Source organism: Chroicocephalus ridibundus, chromosome 5 (genome assembly GCF_963924245.1).
Source record: "Chroicocephalus ridibundus chromosome 5, bChrRid1.1, whole genome shotgun sequence".
Classification (NCBI taxonomy): domain Eukaryota; kingdom Metazoa; phylum Chordata; class Aves; order Charadriiformes; family Laridae; genus Chroicocephalus; species Chroicocephalus ridibundus.
Genome location: NC_086288.1, coordinates 34,963,760 through 34,977,116, shown reverse-complemented (window position 1 = coordinate 34,977,116; position 13,357 = coordinate 34,963,760). Strand labels below are relative to the sequence as shown.

At 43.2% G+C, this 13,357-nt stretch overlaps 1 protein-coding gene across 3 annotated transcripts in view; it reads left to right on the top strand.

Moving 5' to 3' along the window:
* FBXW7 (F-box and WD repeat domain containing 7) overlaps positions 1 to 13,357 on the top strand; it is a 182,465-nt gene that overhangs the window by 147,178 nt on the left and 21,930 nt on the right. For 2 of the 3 annotated variants that reach the window (XM_063336030.1, XM_063336032.1), the window contains 2 exons: positions 3,823 to 3,905; positions 6,878 to 7,019. In XM_063336030.1, the coding sequence (XP_063192100.1) occupies positions 3,823 to 3,905; positions 6,878 to 7,019 (225 nt within the window). Of the gene's footprint in view, positions 1 to 1,165; positions 1,390 to 3,822; positions 3,906 to 6,877; positions 7,020 to 13,357 lie in introns of those variants that run through there. The other variant, XM_063336031.1, reaches the window with a different exon arrangement.

The following is a 13,357-nucleotide window of genomic DNA, read 5'->3' as shown; positions in this document are numbered from 1 at the left end:
TTGCAGCTTTAAGTCATGTTCTGGGTATGCTCTGCTCTGCTCTGCACTTGGGCAGAAAACTTTGTGGGAGGGGAAAAAAAAAAAAAAAAAAAGGCGAGGAAAAATTGCAGAAGCCGGAGTCTCTTATTTGAGTTGTCTGTATAGAAACTAAGGGGGGGGGGGGGGGGGGAAGCTGCCTTGCTGCTGTGCTGGTTGCAGGTATCTGTCTGAGAGCCCAACCATATGTCAGGAACTTCGGTGCCCTTGAATCAAACTGTAAGGGTGAATTGAACAGATCTGTCGATGGGCACAGAGTAGGACCGAAAAAAAAAAAAGCCAAACCAACAAACCAGGAATGTTCTCTCACAAATAACTAACCTAGGGCTTTCCTTACGCTCCCACTGGAACGTAGGTGAGAATCCTCCGTAGGATTTGTATTTGAAGACCGAGCTAAGATGGCTTGGTGTCGCCTGAGGGCTGCCTTTTCCCGGCGGGTGCCGGGCGCGGGGCCGCTGCCCGCGGCGGGGGGACCCGGGACCGGCGCCGCCGACGCTGCGCTGGGAGTGGGCGTTTTAGCGTCTGTTACATAATTGCTGGGTTCGGGTCTTTCAACTCCTAAAGCCTCGAACCCCGTTTATTCTATTGTTTAGCCAATAGAGGGTATTTCCGCGTCTTTTTTCCCCCCGTGTATTTCAAATTATTCTAAAATTAACTGCACTTTTGAAGGACTAATTTGCGCCCGTCCACGCAATGCAATCACGTACGCGTCCAGCCAGGCTGGCCGAGGGCGACGGTATAATGATAATTAGTGGAAATGAGCTTGTTTTGCTCCCGCTTGGAAAACCGTGAAGCCGGTGGCACTGGGGGAACAGAGCGAGGGCTGGGGGCGGGAGGGGGGAGCAGGCCCCCGGCCTCCCAGCCGCTTTGGGCGAAGAAAAAGGAGGGGCGTGGGGGGGATAACCCAGCGCTGCGTGGGTTGGGGTTTTCTCCCGCCCCCCGCCTCTTTCCCCGGGGCGGGGCGGGGCGGTTTCCCGCCGGCGGGCTCCCTCCCGGCCGCGCAGCCCGCAGTGCCGCGCCGCCGCTGCGGAGGCGGGCGGGGAGGGAGGGACGGGGCGGGCGCGGGGGGCGGGCGCGGGCGGGCGGGGGGGGTGGGGGGGGGAGAGCCGGGCTCGGCGCAGGCAGGGCAGGGCCGAGGCGAGCCGGGCCGAGGCGAGCCGCTCCGCTCCGCTCCGCCGCCGCCCGCCGTGCCCGAGCATGTCGGCGCGGGAGGCGGTGACCTACCTGCCGGAGAAGGGGCTGTACTGCCAGCGCCTGCCCGGCCGGCGGGGCCGCGGGGCGCCGCAGCCGCGCAAGGGGAAGCGCGCCGACACCATGGGCTTCTACGGCACCCTCAAGATGATCTTCTACAAAGTGAGTGGCCGCCGCCCCCGCTGCGCCCCCGCGGAAGGAAGGAGGGAGGAATGGGGGGCCGCGCATCTTCCGCGCCGCCGGTCCGCGGGCGGGAAGGTGGCGGTGTCGGCGGCGGGGCTGCCGGGCGGCTGTAGCTGCAGTCTGCTGCCGGGGAGAGCTGCCAGCGCTGGGCGGCGGGGGGGGATGCGGAATAGTGTGCTGCCCTTTCTCTCTTCTTTTTTTTTTTTTTTAATATACCGCAATCTCAATTATTAGGATAAATAAACGTTGTCTGAAGGAGTTATGTTTTCTTAGCGACAGATTAAATATTTACGGGGATGTTTGCTCGGCGGTTGCTGTTTTTCGGTTACACAGATACCTTAGTGATGTCTAAATCTTGTCACTAGACCTCTCTGCCGTAGAGAAAGTTTTATCTTCTTCGGGTGGTAAATGACATTTTTAACCGTGTATTTACTTAACACCTTCTGAGATGATGAAAGTCCGTCTGTGTGGTGGACCCCATGAGAAAGTTCCCTAAAATACCTGGGAAAAAAAAAACCAAACCCGACCAAAAGAAATGAGTGAAATCATTATTAGGCAACGGTATAGAGAACTGCAGATTGTTTTCTTTGCTAATGCAAAAGAGTAAATCACTAGAGCTGCCTATTCTACTGCAGGCTTCACACTTGTTATTTTTAAGGTGTGCTTTTGGAAAACTGCATCCCCCTCTTCTGAGAAGCAGAAGAGGAACACGCTGTTGCTGATAACCTCTCAGAAAGGCAAGCTGGAAATAAAAATTTTTCTTGAACAGGAAAAATCCTTTCTGAAAAGTCTATCATTAAATACTGAAATTCATGCTCAAACATCTTACTTATGCTTCCAGTAATTTTGGTGGCTCTCTCGTCTAGCACAGCGATAAAAGATGGTATCCATTATTTTTCAGCGATGCTTACAACTGGTGTTCTTGGGGGAAGCGTGGGGGGCTGCTCTTCCTGGGGCGTGGGGAGGCGGCGAGGATGAGGGTGGTGGTTCGGCAGCGCTCAGGGCGGTTCTGGACGAACGCTTGTCTGGGGAAATGCCATGGAGTGTCCCATGTGAGGCACGGGCGAGAAAACGCGGCTACGAGGCAAGCTCTTCTGGTTGCCTTGTAGCTGTTACTGTAAAAATGAGACTAGTTAACCTTAGTTAGCTTTCCTTTGCAATCACTAATGAAGCAAACACAAGAACTTCAGTGACTGTTTTTACAGAAAGCCATAAAGATACCTTAAAAGATAAAACCAATGAAAGTATACAGGCCATAAGCTTTAGAGAATCCTGTTTGGATTTTTGGTGGTTTGTTTTTAGGCAGGTAGACTGATACAGTAAATGGTTAAATAACCATGTTATAACACAACATTAAAAAAGGTCAAATCTGATGGTAAGAAAAATGCCAACTTTTAAACCGTGTCTTAAATATGAAATTTTGAAGAAGGGGGAGCAAACGGTCAAACTAAAGTCTGAATTGTCACACAGGTAGTTTATGCATTTTGCAGCTCACGGTTGTAAATAGCAGTAAGCATCCTTCTGCTGGCTGAAGTGTTTTGGTGTATCACATCTTAGAAGACCAGCAAAAAACTCAGAAATTGCATTTGGCGTACATCTGTCTCATTGAGTCCAAAAGCCTGTGGTTAAAGATTACTCAAATATGTAGAAAGTCATCTTCAGTTGTCTGACTGGATAAATATGGCTTTCACTGGTTTCCATCTCTTTGGTAATTTTTGCAGACTGGCTTCCCCTTTTAGCAGCTGCCCTGCTCATTATTTGGTTTTGATCATATCTAATTGCGGGTGACATTCAAGACTGAGGTTTAGTGTTTTTCATCCTTACCCTTCTTGTAAAAACGACAGTTAATCCGTCAGTCAGTTTCGCTGCTGTTTTATAAATGTTTTCAATGTAAAACTTTAAAATAAAATGGTAAACAAAAGAAAAAATATATTTGAATTATATTTTTTTTAGGCCCTAAAATGAAAATGGCTTATAATGCAGGCAGGCTACCTAAAATTTAACCATTTTCAGGAGACTCTTAGCAATGAACCTGAACACAAAGAATGAAGGGGTTTGATTTAGTTCTTCGCCTTCCCTCCCAGGAGAATAGAGAGTGAGCAGTTCAGTAAATAATCCAACACACGAATTCTGCACCTTTTTAGCATTTGAAATTTGGAACTTAAAGAATGTAATTCCAATAAGTTTTGGACCCCAGAACAGCAGTAATATATACATGCACCACATAAAACGTGTATCAAATATTGTTGAAGCTAGAAACTACAATGTTGCTTTAAATCATTTTGTGTCAACTTTGTTGAAATTTGATATTAAAGTAAAAGGTAAAAATGGATTAATTTTACAGAATTATGTGCAAGTAAGGCTGGTCATGTAACTAAATCCATGTTGTTACTCTTTTCCCTCACCTTGCAGATGAAGAGGAAGTTGGACCATGGCTCCGAGGTCCGTTCTTTCTCTCTGGGAAAGAAGCCCTGCAAAGTCTCAGAATACACAAGGTAATTAAATGCAGTTAACACATCACTGGATCCAGACTCGTACATATATCCCGTCTTTCCAATTGCTAAGCTTGATTCATGGCTCCTCTTAATGTTAAAGCACTGTAAAGCAAAGAAGGGGTGGTATCAATATTTGTATATTGCTTAGTTAATTTAAATTACCTGAACTGAAAATGAGTTTTCATGAAGTAGCCAGGCTTGCAGTTCTTTGGTTGAGGTTTGTGTTTCATTCTAAATATAGCCCATTTACTTAGAGACGTTTTTGAGGGCTGAAGCATTCCTGGGAATAAAGTCAATCAGGTTTTTAAAAAGGGACATAATGATAAACCCTAAGACTATTACAAACTGTGATCAAATGTATCACTTTGCTATGGTAACAGGAATGGAAATTTATGTAGGCAGAGCAGACCATCTGATCTTAACAGGAACACGCACGTACTTGTTATCCACAATATGAAATTATTACGGGTTCTAGTCTGCTTCCTTACTACTCCTAAACGGTACCAGATCGCACAAGTAACTGCTGCTGTTCCCCTCAGATGCGCTCCCAAACGTGAGCAGCAGAGGTAGAGTAGGATGCATGCCTTAAAACGGCATTTCTTACTGTATAGTTGCCATAACAATTGTGCTAGGATATCACGCTGCTTCCCAGCCTGTTTGAATTTACACCATTTTACGTTTTTTCCCTGTAATAAGCATCAGCCCTCCCACAGGCATCACGCTTGCCTCCCAAAACTGTCTGGGGATGTTAGTGCTTTTGAACACGCTGTAGTAGAGTTTGGTCACTGATGGATCTTTTGAAAGTGATTAGTATTTTATTTCTCTTCCTTTAAGAGGTTTATAAGGTGATGAGTGAAAAGTTAGGATAGTGCGGGGAAACAGGCTCCAGGGTTGCATTTTGGACTTGGGTTGCTTTTCTCTGCAGTAGAGAAAACAGAGGTGATGTCTTGTTGCTGAGACGCACGTGTTGCAGCTTCCACATCCCTCTCCAGGTTTCTAAATCAGTCTAATGGAAGAACACTCTTGTTGGCCACCAGTTCTCCATGTGACACACTGCTCTCTGCACTCCCGTAAGAGTAAACAGTTCAGCAACAAAGAAAGCTCGCTTTTTGTGGAGCGTATCTGTCAGATTCAGGGGAACTGCTGGACTTGTCCAGCTTCCACAGAAACCCGACTGGCTGTTTCAGGGGAATGAAAACATACGGGAAGAATAAAGCACGAAAGAAAATCTTGTGGTTTAATCTCAGGTCAAAGGAAAGAGGCTTTTAGATCCTGTTTTGAATAACTGTTTTTGACTGAGAACCAGTTTACAGCAGAAGAAATTAAAGTATAACTGTCCTACTGGGGCAAGCTCAAGGCTACGTCTTGCTCTGATCCAATATAAGCCAATTTTAAGAGCCTTATTTTGGACCTTTAATGACAGGCCTTCTGCTGGATCTCTGTACAGGTTATGAGAATGAGTAAGCTGTAAAACTAGATTTTATTGTAAAAAGACTTTCAATTGCCATTGCTTGGATTTTGAGTCATTATTGGTGTGAGAGAATCCTTAAATAACCTCCAGTCCTCTCTCTTTTAAACTGCTTGATTATATTTTATTTAATAATATTTAGGCAAATGATGCAGTTCTTCTGCCTGCTTGTTTCCATTTTCCCTAGGATCAAACGCTTTTTAAAATTGACAGGCCTGATGAACTTTCTTTGCATGTAACAGGTAAAACCAGTAAACAAATGTCATTAAGAGGAGCCTACATCTGTGAAACAGGTTTTTTTATGTCAGTTTCTGTTTCTGTTACTTCTCAGTAAAATTAACAGTTAAAAATAAGCCTCTTCAAACCAATCTTTACTTTTCTTTACCAGTTTGGGTAAATGTTAGGACATGCTATGATTGTCCTTCAGAACAAGGAAGATTAGAGTGAAATATTTGTAGATTTTGATGAGATAGATATGAAAAGGAACTTGCCTTACATCATTCGAAGCTATTCCTGTAGCCATTGAAAACTCAGTAAAACCCTGAAGCTCGTTACCAAAAAGCTGGATTTACCATACACAAAAGCAAAGCGGTTTTTGGAGTCCCACACTGTATTTAAAATTTTCATGCTTGTGCAAACACTACTGGAGTTCCAGATTTCCTGCTAGGGAATACAACTTTGATATTCTGTGAACGAAGTACTTTACATTATGGGGGAAAAAAAAAAGGAGGGGGGAAAAAAAAAAAGGAAAACCCAGTCAGCTGTATTTCTTTAGACTCCTACAATAGCAGCTTAATCCCAGCTCTTTTAAAAGCTCCATCCCATATGAATGAGCTGGTTTTTAACACGTCAGAGTGAAAAAATCAAACTGTAATTCAGGGAGCACCTTTGGCTCCTTTTCCCTCTTCACCTCAACCCCCCCCCTTTAATTCCTGTGTCACTCCATCAACACGCAAACTTTAAAATACTGTATAGAGTATTTCAAAGCGCAGTTGCAAACCACTAAGCCACTAGAAGTGCTTGTTATTACTAGCTCTTTGTCAACAAAATATATTAAGAGCTAAAAATAGATATGTTTTATTTCTGTTTGGCGATGAAGCAGCACTAGCACATTTCACATCCAGGTGAGACTCTGAGCTGGGCCTTCCCACGTGCCCAGAAGGAAAGGGAATACTCTGGCAAGGAAAGGAATATATAAACCTGCATATTATAGACAACCTGCTGGCCAATTAGCAAAGTGGTAGTTTTGCAGCCTTGAAAGGCGATCCCTGTTTTCCCCCAAGCTGGAGGATCAGTTCCGCAGTTGTCAAAACAGGCAGATTTAGGGAAGTGAGGGGAGCCACCCCTTCAGTGCCCAGCAGGACAGTTTCACCTTAGTGCTTTTGCATGAAGTTTGAGAGTTTTGGTAACAGTTGCAACTTCCGTACTAGATTTCATTTTCTGCAACAGACTTCTAAATTTTCCTTAATGCTTTACATGTGACTGTCACTTATTTGTATCCTAGTACTACGGGGCTGGTGCCATGCTCTGCCACACCTACTACTTTTGGGGACCTGAGGGCAGCCAATGGCCAGGGACAGCAACGGCGCCGCATTACATCTGTGCAGCCACCAACAGGCCTTCAGGAATGGCTGAAGATGTTTCAGGTAAGCAGTGCTTAGAGAAATAAACACCCGAAGCAGCTTACCTCCCTCAGTTAAGTAAAAGGCTACTTCAGTGAAGGCAGTCCTCCTCATACATCCCAGAGTGTCTCTGTCGTTGATTTTGTGTGCTGTTGCAAAAACAAATGGGCATCAACTTTAAGGAGCTGTTGTTCCCTGTTTCAACCAGTTACTGTAGAGAGAGATTCACAAAAAATAACTGCTTTCTCTGGTTTCTTAATAAAATAACCCTTCCTGTTTGATGCTTTCATGTTTTCTGCAAAGTGTCCAGCATGTAACATCTGCCTCCATGGCCTTGAGCTAACTTGAGACATTTTCCCTGAGAGACTAGGAAGCGTTAGTGCATGGTTTGCTTCTAGTGCAGGTATAGCACTAGATTTGTCATAAGTATGCTGTCTTCTAAGAATAGAAAGAAAAGTTTAGCAAAAATAGATTAAAAGGAAACTCAATGTGTATTTTTAGCGATGTTGGTATACCGAACACAATGTCAGCCAGTAGCTGCATACGTGATTGAACCGAGCGGGGAAAGAGGTTTTCTGTATCTTTCCAACAGCCTTCAGCAATGCTTAAAACTTTATCTGTCGCAAGAAAAGGTGTGAAGGACCGTGGTACGCACCACTTGCACAGGTCAGAACTGAAATCTGCATGGCCAGCAATCTGGTGGCACCTAAGTCGATTTTGTGTAGGTCAGGACAGAGTTTGGGGCAGGCCTCTGCTCCTGTTCCATACCCCACACCGTGGACATCTCTCTACAGTTTCGCTCTGTATTTTTAAGAAGCGGGGATGAGTCCTAGTCATTGATTTGAAACACGGAAATGTTATGTCTTCGTATCTTGATTAATAAACCGGTACTTCTAAAAATATTTTCAAAAGGAGTCAGTAACTAATACAGGCATTGTTACAATTACTCTTAACAGGCATAGATAGAAGAGCAATATTGTAGACAGAGTAGCGAGCATACAATTTTGCAGGCAGAAGCGTGCTTTTGGCTTGATTCATGCTGCCACATAATACCATTGATCTCAATCACTGTCAGTTCTGAACATTAAAATAATAATGTAGAACTCCTTCCCTCTTTTATTTTTACACATTTATAATCTGCTTAAAACAGTGGAAGTTTGTAATTAAAATATTCTTGTACACATAATTCAGTTTCTTAAAAATATTCACATTTAATTATTATGGTGTATCTTTTTTGAGACTGTTCATAGAATTACGTCTTTTTAACTCCTAAGAATCATATTTGAATGGTACTTTGTGTATATGATAATGTAATACTACATTGTATTTTAACATTTTGTAACATTAAAGGCTTTGTACTAACAAAAGCTGTTTTGTCATCTACAATGCACAGTGTGTATTTTCTCACATCAGATTGCTAGTTATCAATAGTTACATATTTTTTTAAAAAAAGATGATGAAAGGCTGAAATATTTGAGAGCGCGGTGCAAACATGCTTGGCAGTAAAAGCAATGTTCTCAGTTGTTTGGTCAGGATAAGGAAAAGAAGTCTGTAAGCCCCTGGAAATTTTGCCTATAGTTAGGTTGTTATTATTTTAGGGTTCCAAAATTTGGGGTTAGTAATGTAGAAACCATGCTTTAATAAATATATAATTAAATACTTTAAACTTTCCAAGATACTTAGTTGCACTACTAAATTCCTAAATGCTGATACATACTCTTGAGAGAGAGAGAGAGGCCTCACTCTCCTAACTGGAGATCATCGAGTAGCACGTACTGATCGCTTCTGTCACTGGTGGTTTTTATTGTTTTCACAAAAGGGAGTCCCCTATTTTCAAACCAAAAGCTTTCACAGTCACGTAGCTGCATCTCAGTGTTACATCTCCTTGGCTAGTGCCAAGCTGCCTCATTTTCTGCATGCTTATTTTCCATGTGAATTTAATGAAAGGGACAAGTCTTAGACAGTCAGATGATAAAAGCACATTCTTAAAGCAAGAGGAGCTGGCTCTGTCCAAAGGGCAGAATTAACCGGCACGTGTAGCATCCCTCTTGCAATACAAAGTTTTTCCTGTGCAGAAACAGAAATGGGAGGGCCTTCCTTTATGTACTGTATACTTGCTGAGACTGCTTAATAGCACTGTTTTATTCTGTATGAAATGCCAGGAGCACACGAGCTGGATATATAGAATCATAGAATCATAGGGTTGGAAGGGACCTCTGGAGATCATCTAGTCCAACCCCCCTGCCAGAGCAGGGTCACCTAGAGCAGGCTACACAGGAACACGTCCAGGTGGGTTTTGAATGTCTCCAGAGTTGGAGACTCCACCACCTCTCTGGGCAGCCTGTGCCAGTGCTCTGCCACCCTCAAAGTAAAGAAGTTCCTCCTCATGTTTAGGTGGAACTTCCTATGCTCAAGTTTGTGCCCATTGCCTCTTGTCCTGTCCCCGGGCACCACTGAAAAAATATGAACTGTTTCAAGGTAGCACTGTCCTTTGGCAGAGAAGCTGGCAGGAACAAGTGATGCTCACTTTTTTTGAAGTCTCTCACCTGTACATGGGCCTTCAGTCATTCTCCTATATTATCTTTTCAAATTAAAAAGCAAGACCACTCTTCAAATATTAAGAAAACTTAAGGTGGCCTTTAAGCTTGTGGGGTTTTTTTGAATTTATTTTGTATATGTTACTGCTGCTGTTATGTTCTGTAGTTGATCTAAGCCTTTCATTTTGAAAGTGACAAAAAAACTAATGCAGAAAGAAGAAACAGTTGGAAGGGTCATTGCACTTTCCCTTTAAAAATGAAGATGTGTATTGATTTCATTGAAATGTTAGCCTGGAAAGAAAAATAGAAAAGCATTTTGATAGGTTCAAACCATTTAATTTCTTAAAGGCCTGTTTATTTTTTCTGTTTTGCAGTGGCTCTTGGCTTCAGGTCTTTTTTGATATCCACTAGAAGAGTTTTAAAACTCAGTGCCCAAGTGTATCTCCACAAGATTTTTTCTTTACAAGAAACTTTATTTTATTTGAACCAGGATATATTGTTTAAGTCACCAAATTGCTTGCCACAGGGCAAAAAAAATCAGCTGCACGCTAAGTTCAGTCAGAGATGGTAGAGCTTTAAAAAGTATTAAGTTCTCTCTTTGTTCTTCCTACTTAACGTACTTAAGTGTTGGGTTTTATTTAAGTAATGTGATAAAAAATTTGCATTTTCTTGGAATATTGATGTTGTAAAGTTGTTCCATACACAGTATAGGCAATCGCTTTGAGTAACTAGTGAATGCTATTATTTTACCTAAAATTGGAAGCATTTTTTTTTCTCAGGAGTTTAGATAACGTCCAAAATGCTTTTGCCATTTCTGGTTGTACTGTTCCTTGCTTTTACATAAATAGTTGGCTAAGCCACCTTAATTCATTCTCCATTTCTTCTGAAGACACTCATGAATGCATAAATGCGTGCTGGAGTAGTCCACCTCTTCCGTGAAGTGAAGCAGGCGGGAATGATTGTATCATAACCAGCTTTGCAGCATTTGCTGCTCCGTATCTTGTGGGACTAGGTCAGGGCTTTGGTGGTTCTGTACAATCCCTACACAGAGAATGGGGAAGACCCACACTACAACTCCATACCCCTTTTGGCTACATCACCATTATGGATTAGTTTCAGAGGAATTGTGCAGACTTAAAGCGGATCTCCTGACCATCCCTGCCTGTTTCCTTTTGCTTTGGGTCTCAGGGCTGTTTTGATAGATACAAACTAGACTTCTTTCAAAGAAGCTCTACATGAAGCTGTTGTCCAACCCATGGTGTGGACATAAGGATCTGAACCAGTTGCTGCTCTTCCAGACACGTTCACGTCATGTGTGGTGCAGATGTTCAGCCCAGGGGACCAGACTAGGTCTTAGAGATGGTTTAAGGTGGGGTCTTCAGCACCAGCTGCTCCTGAACCCCTCCTGATGGTGACGGTGTTTCTTTCAGTGAATTTTTGCTTATGTGCTATTTTTATCCAGACCAGGATGCCTTTGAGGTGGAGGATGGCAGGGATCTCAATAACTCATCCAAGAGTCAGACAGAAGCAGGATCCAGAAGAGTCTTTTTCTGCAGGTCTCTGTAATGACAGACCTTCTTTAACAGAACTCAGTAACGGAGCACAGCACCCTGGCATTAAACCCGTTAAAATAGGTGTGCTAAATGCACCTGTAATAGAAAAAGGATCTAATTCTACAAACTGTAGTTGTACAAATTGGAGGTAGTAGATGAGAGCTGTGCGATGGAAAAGCCTAGATCATGGGAGAGCAGAGGGTCCAGAAACAGAAGATGGTAAAAAGGTAGGTGTCAGGTCAGACAGGAGGGATAAGGTGGATGTTGTAGAAGCAGCAAAGCTGTTGTTGATATTGATTATAAAGCTGTTTTGCATGCCTGAAAAGGAAAAGAAAGGCATTTAAGCATAATAGCAAAGGGGAAAACGAAGGGATAGTTTTCAGGTAGGTAGTGCCACGGTCACAGCAACTGCATTATTGAATGAGGGAATGGAGTGAGCCAGCCAAAAGGCCTTGGCTGACAAATCCACGCTTCCTTGGGGAAATGAGAGGGAAAAGGGGGAATGTTTGTTTAGGTATCTCAAATCATTGAAAGAGCAGTATCGGCAGTCCCTGCTGACTTTCCAGGGGGGTATCTGAATGAATCCTGGAGTTACCTTTTCTAGGGAAACCCCTGCCCATAATAAAAGCTTTATTTTAATTTTACATTAAAATTTAACTTAAGGTTTGAAGACAAGGAAAACCAATTAACGAAATGCATTTTAAAGAATAAAGTATATTCTTCACAAGGATCTTTAATTTGAAAGGGAGTCACTTGGTAGAAATCCAAGGTGTCTGGACACTGCACCACGTGTCTCAGAAGTCTCTGGTCATCTGTGCTCGAAACTTTGCAAACTGTTTGTATATTTACTTCTTTTTTCTCTTCTGCGACATTTGTTCACTCTCGTTTCTCATCAAAGCCACAAACTTGTTTCATCCCCTTTCCGCTCAATGTGCTACAAGGAAGTTTTTTGCAAACGGATCGAGCTATGGGGCCCAGAAACAGTAATTCACTAGTTTTGCCTCCGTTAACGCAAACAGTTGTGTTCATCTGGCAAGGCTTCATCCCAGTTTTCCATGCCAGGCACTTCCCTCAGAGACCCCTTACCGACTGTAGCTGGAGGTTTGTTTGCTTAAGTGAAAGACTAAGGGGACAATGTCCCAGAGAAAACATTTTGTAGCAGCTCATCACTTAAAAAGAGCCTTAGGAAGCTGCCCATAGCCATCCCCTAACGATGTATGGACAGATGAAAGAGGGTGCTGCTTTTATTCATTAGCATCTTTCCCATCCTTGAGTCTTCTCCCTTTTCTGTTCAGATCTCTACTATATTTTAAAAACAGAAATGTCTTAAGTGTAAGAGAATTATAGATTAAGATAGTGTACAGTGAAATTATTGATCAATAACACATTCGTAACCACTAGCAATGTTTGCCACAGCAAAACCCAGTGCTTTTCAGGTCGAATTGTTCTAGTTTAATAAATGTAGCTGCTTATAAATTAAGGGTAGACTGACCTTGGAAATGTGTATTATAAGGAAGTAGCACAGGTATTCCCTGTTTTAAATTCTCCTAAATTCAAACATGGCTGACGGCAGATTAAAGATTGCAAATGTTTGTACCTAACAGCAGCTAAGCTCTGGGTTAATGAAACAAACAGCAGTTGGAAAGTTGGTGAGATAAACAGTTCTTCAGTCCATGATTTGTGGAGAACTGCTCTGCGATGCAAATGTTTCTATTGAAAGAAATTTAGAATAAAAGTTGTTTATAACAGCGCTGCTGCAATTTATGCTGAGACATTCTTGGTTTTTTTCAGTATTCTGAGGTGTTGGATATGAGACACAGAAACTCTCATCTCATGTGGTGACAATCCACATACAGGCACATGGATGGGTAATGTTTTCTTGCCAGCTTAGACCATGCCCAGAGAAGCTGTGTCTGCCCCATCCCTGGAAGTGTTCCAGGCCAGGCTGGATGGGGCTCTGAGCAACCTGGTCTAGTGGGAGGTGTCCCTGACCATGGCAGGGGGGGTGGAACTGGATGATCTTTAAGGTCCCTTCCAACCCGAACCATTCTATGATTCTATGATTTTACCAATTGCCAACAGCATGTGGAGAGGCTCAGGCTCAGGAACTTCCCCCCCCTTCCCCTGCTCTGTTGGGGTAGGCTGTCCAGTGTCCGCCACGTGTCTGCTGTAGAGCAAGAGCATGTCACCAGGGTGAAGGAGGTGCTGGACACCGCTGCTGTCTCACAACTGTCCCGGCAGGTGTTCACACCTTCATTAAGGCAGCTTGGGG